Source organism: Borostomias antarcticus, assembly GCF_949987555.1.
Source record: "Borostomias antarcticus genome assembly, contig: scaffold_89, whole genome shotgun sequence".
In the NCBI taxonomy this organism is placed as follows: Eukaryota; Metazoa; Chordata; class Actinopteri; order Stomiiformes; family Stomiidae; genus Borostomias; species Borostomias antarcticus.
Genome location: NW_028175833.1, coordinates 282617 through 295271, shown reverse-complemented (window position 1 = coordinate 295271; position 12655 = coordinate 282617). Strand labels below are relative to the sequence as shown.

At 46.0% G+C, this 12655-nt stretch overlaps 1 protein-coding gene across 2 annotated transcripts in view; it reads left to right on the top strand.

Moving 5' to 3' along the window:
• Positions 1 to 12655, top strand: part of asic1b (acid-sensing (proton-gated) ion channel 1b) — a gene marked incomplete at both ends in the record, with an annotated part of 75491 nt that overhangs the window by 49730 nt on the left and 13106 nt on the right. For both annotated transcript variants that reach the window (XM_084463038.1, XM_084463039.1), the window contains 2 exons: positions 4050 to 4200; positions 4730 to 4786. In XM_084463038.1, the coding sequence (XP_084319164.1) occupies positions 4050 to 4200; positions 4730 to 4786 (208 nt within the window). The remainder of the gene's footprint in view (positions 1 to 4049; positions 4201 to 4729; positions 4787 to 12655) is intronic.

Below are 12655 nucleotides of genomic sequence, written 5' to 3'. Positions count from 1 at the left end.
CAAGACGACCCACCGGTCCTTCGACCCAGGCGACAAGGTCCTAGTGTTAGTAGCAGGGCCTCGGACACAGCTAGGCCCAGGGTTTGTGGGCCCGTATACAGTCCTTAGGAAGCTTGGGGATCTTAACTACGTGGTGGCGACCCCTGATAGGCGTTCGAAGACCCGCCTATGTCATGTGAACTCCATGAAGGCATACGAGGGGCGGGACACGGAGGCAGTAGTCTGCTGTGTTGCCGAGGAAAGGGGGGAAGAAAAGGAGGAGTTAGGGGAGGATTCCTCCCCTCCAGGGGTTGTAGGGGTGAGGCTACAGAACACCCAAGCCCTTGCCAGGTTGGATAGCCAGCTAGAGCACCTGTCCGGGCCTCAGCGATTAGATATCCAGCGGTTGGTAGGTTTATTTCCCCCGCTCTTTCAGGATGTACCGGGTCGGACCGGGAAGGCTCAGCATGATGTAGATACTGGGACTGCTGCCCCAGTAAAGTCACACCCTTACCGTTATCCCCCGCGTAAGAAAGAGACTATACGGGAGGAAGTAGACTATATGCTGGAGATTGGAGTCATTGAGCCAGCAGACAGCGCTTGGAGCTCTCCTGTGGTGTTGGCGGCACAGGAGGGAAGAGCGGATAGATTCTGTGTGGATTTTAGGAAGCTGAACGTGGTGACGCGGGGGGATGCGTTCCCTATCCCACGCCTAGAGGACTGTATTGACCAGGTTGGTCAGGCCAAGTGGGTCACGAAGGTGGATCTGTTGAAGGGTTACTTTCAGGTTCCCCTGACCGAACGAGCTAAGGAGAGGTCTGCCTTTGTGACGCATGATGGGCTGTATCGCTTTACAGTCATGCCATTTGGAATGAAGAACGCCCCGGCCACATTCCAGAGGCTCATGAATGCCGTCACTCAGGGGTTGTGTAACACCGTCACCTACCTTGATGATGTGGTAACTTACAGCGAGACGTGGGAGGAGCATGTCGCTCATGTTGGGGCATTGTTTGAGCGCTTGGCGGAGGCGGGATTGGTGGTCAACCTTCCGAAGTGTGAGTTCGGGAAGGGCAGGGTCACCTATCTGGGTCATCAGGTCGGCGGTGGGACTGTGTTGCCTAGAACAGCGAAGGTGCAAGCCATCATAGATTTTCCCCCTCCCAGGACGAGGACCCAGCTGAGGCAGATTCTGGGGATGTGCGGTTTCTATAGGAGGTTTGTGTCAAACTTCGCGGCCGTGACTGCTCCCTTGACCAACTTGCTCAGGAATGGAGTGAAGTGGGATTGGTCAGGAGAGTGTAGGGAGGCTTTAGCCCAGGTGAAAAACATCCTCTCAAGTGCGCCGGTCCTTAAGGCACCTGATTTTTCACAACCGTTTGCTTTAGCAGTGGATGCCTGTGATGTAGGAGTGGGAGCGGTTCTGCTGCAGGCAGGGGCTGATGGGGTTGAGCGGCCGGTAGCCTACTTTTCGAAGAAGCTCAACTGTCATCAGAGAGGGTATTCGACCATAGAAAAGGAAGCCCTAGCCTTAGTCCTGGCCGTGAGGCATTTCGAGATCTACGTGGCCAGTAGTGATCAAGTGCTGAAGGTCTACTCTGATCATAACCCGTTAACGTTTCTGGCCAAGTTCAGTAGCGCTAATGCTCGTGTGTTTCGCTGGGGGCTACTCTTGCAGCCGTATAGTATGGTGATTAAGCATATAGCGGGTAAGGATAATGTTATTGCTGATGCCCTGTCCAGAGGGTGAAGCAGCACGATGTGGGATTGCACCCAAGTAGGACTAGGTTGGTTAAGGAAGCCGTGAGGTGCCAGATACTTCTGTGAGGGGGAGTGGGGATAGTCTGAAGGATGGTCTTTTGAAAAAAAGGAAGGGCCTTAGGCTGATCACTCGAACCCTGGTATTTGGACAAGGCTGTTGTGGGGGTGAATGGTAGTGATTTTTGGAAAAAGGGAAAATCGGGAGGAATAAAAAATATATAAAATTGTAGAAAAATCCAGAAAAATAACTATTTCGTGTCTAGTGTCTTTTTATGTTTTTTTCTTTTTGATGGGGGGAGGAATGTCACGGTCGGATCCGTCTAGTCTCTGTGTCTGTCATTGTGTGGGATGGTGATTGGTCTGAAGAGGCTTAGGGGCGGGTCTGACTCAGGGAGGGTTTGAACTTAACCCGGCAGGAGACGGAAGAGAAGGCCCCCGTGGTTCCAGCGTCTCGCCGAGAAGCCAAACCTTTCACTGAGGACATTGATTACGACCGTGACTGAACCCTGTAGAGATCCCGTGTCCGTTGTCTCGTTAGCCGCTTCGGTGGCTCTTCGCGCTACACTGAGAGTAGCAACCCAAGGATTGGGCTGGCCGCTTATGGAAGCCAGGCTGCCCTCCCAAGAAGGCTTGGATCGACTACTGGAGTGACCATCAGTAGCCTACTGCGTCCAGGTAGGACCCGCCTATGCCAACCTGTTCAGGTACAACATATTCCACGCTGATGACAGACCGGAGCTTAGAGTGCACGGCTCAGTTTCTAGCCCGAGGTAACCCCTAGACTACCGAGTTCGCATGAATGATTCTCGGGTGGTATCTGGCCGTGACAGTAGTAATGACCTTTTAAATACTGAGGTCATTAAAGTGTAGTAGTGACCTTTTAAATACTGAGGTCATTAAAGTGTAGTAAGGACCTTTTAAATACTGAGGTCATTAAAGTGTAGTAAGGACCTTTTAAATACTGAGGTCATTAAAATGTAGTAAGGACCTTTTAAATACTGAGGTCATTAAAGTGTAGTAGTGACCTTTTAAATACTGAGATCATTAAAGTGCAGTAGTGACCTTTTAAATACTGAGGTCATTAAAGTGTAGTAAGGACCTTTTAAATACTGAGGTCATTAAAGTGTAGTAATGACCTTTTAAATACTGAGGTCATTAAAGTGTAGTAAGGACCTTTTAAATACTGAGGTCATTAAAGTGTAGTAGTGACCTTTTAAATACTGAGGTCATTAAAGTGTAGTAAGGACCTTTTAAATACTGAGGTCATTAAAGTGTAGTAGTGACCTTTTAAATACTGAGGTCATTAAAGTGTAGTAAGGACCTTTTAAATACTGAGGTCATTAAAGTGTAGTAAGGACCTTTTAAATACTGAGGTCATTAAAGTGTAGTAAGGACCTTTTAAATACTGAGATCATTAAAGTGCAGTAGTGACCTTTTAAATACTGAGGTCATTAAAGTGTAGTAAGGACCTTTTAAATACTGAGGTCATTAAAGTGTAGTAAGGACCTTTTAAATACTGAGGTCATTAAAATGTAGTAAGGACCTTTTAAATACTGAGGTCATTAAAGTGTAGTAAGGACCTTTTAAATACTGAGATCATTAAAGTGCAGTAGTGACCTTTTAAATACTGAGGTCATTAAAGTGTAGTAAGGACCTTTTAAATACTGAGGTCATTAAAGTGTAGTAAGGACCTTTTAAATACTGAGGTCATTAAAGTGTAGTAATGACCTTTTAAATACTGAGATCATTAAAGTGCAGTAGTGACCTTTTAAATACTGAGGTCATTAAAGTGTAGTAAGGACCTTTTAAATACTGAGGTCGTTAAAGTGTAGTAGTGACCTGTTCCAGTGGTGGTGATGATGGCGGCGGTGCAGAATGTCTCTCTGTGTGGTTGTGCACTGGTGCGTGCGTGGCCTGCACCTAAACCACTGGTTTGAAGCTTCTGCTCAATTTCTCGGTGCTTGCACACTCAATGGTGTGCTGTCCGACTTAATGTTTATCACTTACATTCATGTATCCACACACAGTGCGCTGCTCACAGCCTGCAGGGCAGACGCTGCTTGGTTAAGCATACATTATACTGTATATTGCAATATAAAAGGCTAGGCTATTCATCACTAGTGATCCAATTGTTGCATACTTTTCCAGTACACATTGAACATTAAGGCAAATATGTAATTATACCATGATAAACACAGATTGTTCCAGATGTATAGTAATTCCTAGATAGTCCTTGATTAATGAGTGGTTAATTGGCTGACTTTTTCGATTGGTTGATTGGTTGATTGATGTTGATATTTCTGTGTCGCTAGCTCACCTACCTGCCCCCTCCGTGGGGGGACTGCAAATCGACGCCCATGGACTCTGACTTCTTCAGCTCCTACAGCATCACCGCCTGCCGCATCGACTGTGAGACGCGCTACCTGGTGGAGAACTGTAACTGCCGCATGGTGCACATGCCCGGTAAATTACGCTTTTATGGACCAATCACATGTCTGGCCACAGCGGCGATGCGCGCCTACCATGGTTTCATAAAACCAGGCAGCTATCGAGCTAATCCCAATTTAGTTGGTTGTAATGTTCTACGCTTCCTACAGCAGCTTCTCACCCAGTGATCAGCCTCGGGGAACGGGTCACATCTCGCAGACCCAGATTGTCGATTGAATTGTGGAATTGTGTGTTTGTGGGTAGTTGGGGTTGAACTGAGTGCTCCAGATATGATAAATAAGTCCAAAAGCAGCAAGCCAAATATGCTACATACAGGACAGTACAGCACACATCCTGTGTTCCTGCCTCAGCCCTTTGGTTGAGGGATAATTAATTGGGCTGCACACTTACTTCTTTTACCTTTTCAGTACTTTACTTGTGCTTTGTTCTTGTGTTGCGTTGCGAGTTGCGTATTTGTGTTTCATACTTGCATAGCACATCTGCGTTGCATACATACTTGCTCAGAGTGGAAAATCCGGTGTGTTTCTCTGGTGTGTTTGTGCAGGAGACGCCCCTTACTGCACCCCAGAGCAGTACAAGGAGTGTGCTGACCCTGCCCTGGGTAAGAACTGACCCCCCCACGCCTGTCTCTCAACTACACCCCTAACCATCCACCCTAATCACCCCAGAACCCTAACCATCCACCCTAATCACCCCAGAACCCTAACAATCCACCCTAATCACCCCAGAACCCTAACCACCCACCCTAATCACCCCAGAACCCTAACCACCCACCCTAATCACCCCAGAACCCTAAACACCCACCCTAATCACCCCAAAACTGACCCCCCCATGCCTGTCTCCCAACTAGGCCTACAATTTGATATTTTTTGAATTATGTATGTGCTTGCAAGCCAATACATAATAGCCGAACACGAAGCAACAATTCAGGTATTACTTTTTGTGCATGGCTGTAAGCCAGCACACCTAGGATAGCGTTTGTCCGATTATCACTCCCTCCCTCTGTTGAATGTTGACCTGCATTTCTCTGTTGGCACCACAAGAGGCAGTAGTCCCAGCACACCAAAATAAAGAAGGACACCAAAATCAACCCGTCGACCTCCATTGCACAAGTAGAGTAGCGGTGAAAGCAATGGACTCCCACCCTGGAGACTGGGGTTGAAGACCCGGTGGGGATGACTTTATGGGACTATACCCCAAACCTCCACATGTTCATCCTTTCACTCCAAGCTTTACCCCTTGCCTTATAGGTCAGATCCTGTCCCAGCCCCAACCCTTATTCTAACCCCAACCCACACTAGGAACTGGAAGAAGGACACCCAAACCAACCCGCCAATCTCCACTGCACAAGTAGAGTGGTGAAAGCATAGGACTCCCACCCAGAAGACCAGGGTTCGAGGCCCTGGTGGGGATGACTTTATGGGACTATACCCCAAACCTCCACATGTTCATCCTTTCACTCCAACCTTTTTATCACTTACCTTTGTCCAGAAACAGAAGTTGAACCAATTGCAGCAAAATAGCTAACGTCACAGGAATCATCAGTTTAACTGCTTTAGCCACTACCATTAATGTTATCAAAGAGGGTTTATAATAAGAGGGGACAGTTAGATGTATTCTGGCCGCAGCCTGAAGAGGGCGCTCTCGTAGAGTCAAAGCAGCTGCCGCCTCATTTTGGTGTGACCGACAAAAGCTTCCAGCAGACATGCCGCACAGCGGGAAGAGCAACACCAGGTGCAGTGCAATTAATTGCCAAAACACATCCAATTCGGATATTGCACTGCATCGTTTCCCCACAGACCCCAAGAGGTAACATCATCTTGACATATTTCTTTTTGAATTATTCTAAAAAAAGTAATGTTAAAGCAATACATAGCATTTTCTCCGGTTTTCTCGGAACTGCGCCCCCACAGGCTCTGCGAGTAAGTGCACTGTCGTACTGTTGTAACGTTATCAGATTGTCTTTTTCTTTCTTCGTGATGTTTCGCTTCAGTTTTCTCACCTCCGCCATGATATCATTGAGCTAAAAAACGCATGATATCCATAGACGCCGGAATAGTTAGCTACTACTGTGTTGTTTAAGCACAACGTTGCGCATGCACACTTCGACTGAATGCTGCGTCCCGGGGGCACGAGTTTTAAAAGGTAATAAATGTCAATGTATTATCTTTCTGTGTAGACTGGACGATTCAGCTTACTTTTAGTAAATCTAATTGGAGAATTAGCACCAGACATGTTTGTAAAGGTCCAAATATCGCAATATATTGCTTTAACGTTAGTGCCTTCCATCAAAGTTAGCTAGCTAGCTATATACACGTTAACGTTAGCTTAATCAGTGCTAGCTAGTGCAGAAAGTAACGTCAACGACTTACATCGACGTATGAGATAATGTAGATGTTGTTGAATTTATAGACATGCTGTTCTTGACGACGTTAATCAGTGCATTGTAACAAACTTATAACAAAACATTCAGTATTATGATAAGATTATGCTGCTTTCAGTGCTAGATAGCTAGCTAGCTAATGTTAGCAAACTTACTAGCTAACTTGACGGCACGTGAGCGTAGCATTTGAGTTGAGACATGGTCCTTTCTACCATCAAATAAGCAAATTACACGTTTCTCTGCTGAAACCTGGTCCCAATTAGCCTAGCCAGCTATAGCCAACTTCAGATGAACCCTAACCAGACACCTAACCCTAACTCTAATGTTGATGGTATGTTACGCTTGTTATGTGTTACAATGAACAGCCTATCAAAGTTGTCATGTCTCATATCACAAAGGCCATATGCCGTTCTGTTACAGGTGTGCCCGATGGGTGCAGAATTTAAGAAATGAAAGCCTCAGGAGGATACGCAGTGATAAGCTGCTCAGTTACAGGGTCTGCAGTGCCCATTTCCACCCCAGCAAATTCAAGCAGCCTTCTAATGTGTATGTATTTCAAATATCATCACGCTTATGCTAAAAAAAACATTTGAGATAAAACTGAATTGTAACGTTATTGCTTTTGTAGACAAATAACAGTTTACATTGTTTACTCAGAGTACATGTAAATGTATTGTCTTGCAGCCATGCTGGTTTGATTTGGAACGCTATTCCAACCGTGGTCAATTGCCCAAATCCTCCACCTCCACTGGACGTGGAGCGTGTCAGAAAACCTCACCAGGCATTACCTCAGAAAAGTAATGTTTCATCATTTCAGTGATGTTTACCCAAAAATATTATATCCGTTGTCACATTTTCTATTTTAAGAATCAGTCTTATTGACTCCTTTTGGAAATTATATTCTTCGGTACATACAGTTTTACCTAACCTATTTTTGCTTTTGTGTTACAGGCAGACGGAGAGATGCTGACCACGCTGGGCAGCCTGGCGTTTTGCATCCATAACAACTGGCGCGAGCGTGGGTTCTCACTGGATGACGGGCAGATCACCTGGAGCATTCTGGAGGATTTGTACGCTTACGACTCTGAACAGGACATCAGAATGTGTTGCCGTCTCTCCAGAAAGCATGTCTATCTACCTCCGTTTGCTGCCATGAGGGTCAGGTATGTACTCAGGTCCTGAGTCATTCAGTTGCGGTTGGAATAAAGACCTTGGCAGATGTCAAATGGCTCACCGGTGAAACTCATAGGAACTACATAGCAGCTGCCACATTCTGTGAGAACTTTGATGGGCTGTTCAACTGCTTCAACTCCAAGCGGCTCAAGGAGTCAAACAAGCTCAATTCTGCTATCTCAGAGGTGTCAGCTCATTTCCCCTTCCTGGACCAGTGTATGAAGTGGCTCCCTCGTCTGAAGCAGATTGGTGCCCGTTCTGAAGCCAAGCAGGTCCCATATGTTCAGGGATGGCAGCAGAACATCACCTAGCCTGAAAATGATCTGGGTAGACCTCCGCCACCAAGGCCGTGAGCGGTCAGCTCACAGTCCCTGCTGGCCCAGCAGCTGCCCCCCCCCCCCCGGCACAACAACATCAACATTGTCCTACCTGAAGACAATAATCGTTAATCACATGTCCCACTTCTCTCAAGTGGTCATCGATCCTGAGGTGATCGCAGCTGAGCACAGCTATGTGAAGAAGACCTCTCGGGTAAGAACTTGAGCTTAAGTTTTTCCACACCGTAGAGATCCAATGTTCATTGAAATGTTAGTGCTTGCTCTAAAGGATGTTTAAATGAATGTACATTAATACAAAATACATAAAATACATGTGCAGGTATGTGCAGGACCTGACCAGGAGGAGCCGATGGACTTGTGTGATACTGGTAAGTTATCCTGAGTACTGCAGTGCTTTTACAGTGCTTAAATTTAAAAGTTACTAGGAACATGCTTTTTATATACCACACACACATACGTTTTTGTAAACTTACCTAAGGGTGCGTGTCCACCGGGGAGCTGTATTTTAGAGCTGGCGCTGTTTTCTCGTTGTTTACAATGGGTAATGCGCTCTAGGGCGCTATAGAGACGAGAGCTGTGTTCCAAGAGCTTTTTAGCACTACAGCGCCATGAGCTCTAGGCTTTTTTTGCAGTTGAAAAAAGTTTAACTTTTTGGGCTAGAGCGCAGGCTGTAAACGGCTGTTCTGACAATGACAACGGTCAGTTTTTGGCAAAACCGCAGAGACAGCGAACGTTAGCACTAGCTAACATTAGCTAGCTATCTTAGCTTGGCTAGTTGATCTGCAGTCTGCAAAAACACAACACTCGTTGCTAACGTAGCTGTAAAACATCGGTAGCCTAGCCAGCTCTAAACTCCAGCTCTAGTGCACTCTACGCAGCTGTAAACTTGGCGCTGTTCAGCGACAACCAGTACAGCTCGTTGGTGGACACACAGCCGTTCACACAGAAGTGTTCTATTATCCATCGAGGTGATCCAGTGGACGACTACTCCATCATCCACCTCAGTGAACAGGAAAAGTGGTCAGCATCAGCTAGGACCAGCTATAGAGATGAGGTCAAAGGAGTGACATGGCAGGTAAAGGGACAGTGCTTATGGTGCTTTCAAGTGCATGTCGGATTGACCGGATGCTAGTTTTACAGCCAGATTGTTTTGCATCTAGAATCCCAATGTAGCTTGTTAACCCGACACCATGTGAAAGCACCATTAGCTCTAGCCAGGACCAACTATCAGTAGTGGATAAGATGAGATCACTTTTTCTCTATTCCACAGTGCTTTAATCATATTATTCAGCCAATAACACTAGCTCTGAACACGAGAGTTGTAATCATGTTGTCCAGCCACTAACACCAGGCCTAGCCTAGAACAGTTTTAATCTGGTTTCATTGTAGGGGGAACTGTAGCTCAAGAGGTAGAGTGGCTGAGTACTGGCTCCTCTTGACGACATGTCGAAGTGTCCTTGAGCAAGACACTGATCCCCCACAATGCTATAATGCATGGTAGCTCGGGTTGTTAGGAGTTGCGACCCACAGCCATAACATAGCATTGTAAAGTCCAACGAAGTTGGGCTCGACTGCGGATTTATTCACTCACATATGTATGAATGTTGATATCAGTTTCTTATTTGTCCACATTTTCAATTTGTCTTGCTACAAGGTCTGACACTCGTGTTTCCCCCTCTTCCTCGACCCTCTCTCTGTCTCTCTCCCTCCCTCCCTCTCTCTCTGCCCTCCCCCCACACTATCATGGTGAACCTAGTAAGGCCAGAAAGAAGGGAACTGGGTGCCCCACTGGACTGAGAGTAAGTAGCCACCCACCTACACACTAAGAGTACACAGTACCTGCACTTACTTGTCTTAACATTCAGACTCTTGCCCTTCCCTTCGTATTTCCCCTCTCCACCATGGAATTTCCATTAACCTTGGGACCACCTGGAACCATGGAACATCCAAGGGCCGGTTTCACCAGCTGGACGTAAAACAGTTAGGCGTAAGCCCTACGTCGGGCTTAGCAACGTCCAGCCTAGTCCTGAATATTTATGCCTGTTGCACCATCAGAAATTACGCCTAGGCGTAGCTACGCCGGGCGTGGGGGACGCGCGTTCACGGATACATTCTATTACAACGGAAACATTCTATTATGTGCTCACGCGAATACATTTATTACAGTGGTTACTAAGTAATGTATTTTAGCGGTTAGTTGAAAGCGCTGAAAATGGAGACGAAAAAATACAAGATGAACTATTCTGACACCGAAACACGCAAAATTATTGAACTATACAGCAAATACAGGCCTATTCTAATATCAAAACATAATAATAACATCACCAATAAAAAGAAACAGGCCGTATGGAGTTCAATTACGGCAGCGGTCAATGATTGCGGAGAAGGAGGAGTTGGCTGTAGGACTGAAGAAGAGATCAAAAAAGAAGTGGAAAGATTTAATCCAGGCAGCAAGAAGGGATGCCAGCCTACTGAAGAATCCACCGTCAGGGGGTGGTCCGCTACCCAAAGTGTCCCCTTATAGTTCTGTAATAATAGATCTGTTTGGGGGGGACGATTCACCCACCTCCAATGGACTTAGGGGCACAGATAGCACCGCAATGACGCTAGGCCTATCCCAGACCCAGCAGGCCACAGTTATTTGCGAGACTCCATCAGACACCGCCAACTCATCTAGCAGGAGTCTAACAGACATCACCAATGAAGGTAGGGTCTAAATAATAGGATAGCCTAAAACTTGAAATTTGTAGTAGCCTATGACAATTTCAAATTGACTGGGCTTAATAAAACCGCCTTATTGCAGAATCGGATGACGCTCAGACTTCAGCGCCAAGTAGGCCTAGGCCAGCCGCACCTCGACCATCACTTCACAGACCATCACCTGAAAGGGCAAGGAGACGCAGTCTGGACCCCCAAAGTGTACTGGTGGAAAAGGAAATCTTGAGAGTGGAGATGGAGACCGAGAAATTGCGTGTAGAAAAGGAGAAGCTTGAACTTGAGAAGCACAAACTTCACTTGGAAATTCAACTGCTTGAGCGACGGCTCTCCCAAGACTCCTACACTGTTGATGATGATAGCATATTTTAAAATATAGGCCTATAGAAGGACACAGTGCATGGGAAATAGATTTATTTAGCCTACATTCTGCTATGTAGGCTAGATAGCATAAAATAAAATACTACTTCTACTTCTACTACTAATAATAATAATATTAATAATAGGCTAATACCAATAATATAAATAATAGCTAATGATAGTTATTACTGATTTGTTAGGCTAGGCTTACTGATCTTAGCATTGTGTTATGTACAGACAAATGTGAATTGATGCCTAACAATTAAAGTGCCTATAGTTATTGTAGTAATGTATGTAGCCTAATGTAATAAATTAATTGTCAAATAGGCCTATAGCCTATACTACATTGTTTCCTCGTTTATTTCACAGTTAATGTGATGGGAGGCGGTGGGGGTGAGGGCAGACCACATTGGTTTAAGGCCTATGGATAAACTGAATGATCTGGCTACAGATCAGTCTTGCAGCGATGTCTTCGTTAACGAGCTCTCTCATCTCGTGTCCCACTTCAGCATCCACTTGCATCGGTTGTTAAACCTTAATTAAAATAATATAGCCTAGATTAGAAAATGAATGAAAGTCATAGGCTACTATAATAAGCTATAGCCTATTATGATCAAGGGTAAATTCAGTGACACACACACACCTGCGCTTGAGAACACCAATGCAGCGCTCAATGATGGATCTCGTTTGTAAATGCACATAGTTGTAGTGTTGCTCCTGTGCAGTCCATGGTGCCATAATTGGTGTCATCAGCCACTTCTTCAGCGGGTAACCACTGTCTCCGAGCAGTATTCCTGGCAGCTGTCCATCTTCACATACTCGGGCTTAGCACTCTCCCTTAGGATGCGTGCATCATGTGCAGATCCATACCACCTCTCAACTAATTCAAGTAGCTTCATGTCAGCATCACAAACGACTTGGATGTTTAACGAGCGAAAGCCCTTTCTGTCGACAAACAGATCGTCTCTTGATGGGGCCTGAATACGGACATGGGTGCCATCGATGCATCCAACGACAGCAGGTTTCCCAGACGCTCTCCAAAATGCATCCTTTGTGCGCGCTGCCTCTTGCTGGGTAGGTCGGTTGACGTGATGCGGCAAACGTGACTGTAGGGCCAGCGATACTCTTCTAATAGCTCGGCAAGCGGTTGATCTGTTGACATTAATCATATTAGCGACCGTGTTTTGAAACGAGCCATTTGCGTAAAACCTTAGCGCTATCAGCAGTTGTAACGCCGGGGACAACGCACCGTTCCTGTCAGTTTCATGCTGGAGCTGGGGAGAGAGCTTCTAAGACCCTTCTACATCGGGCTTAAAACGCTTTTTACGTCCAGCCTAGTCTTACGTCCAGGCTTACGTCCAGCTGGTGCAACCGGCCCCAGGGGAGGCTGACCATGATGGCCATGTGTTAGTTTACATAGCTGAATATAGAGAGGAAGGTTGTAGCCAAGTTTAGTAGCTCGACTCGTACTAACTGTGAGTGTAACATCTTGACCACAGAT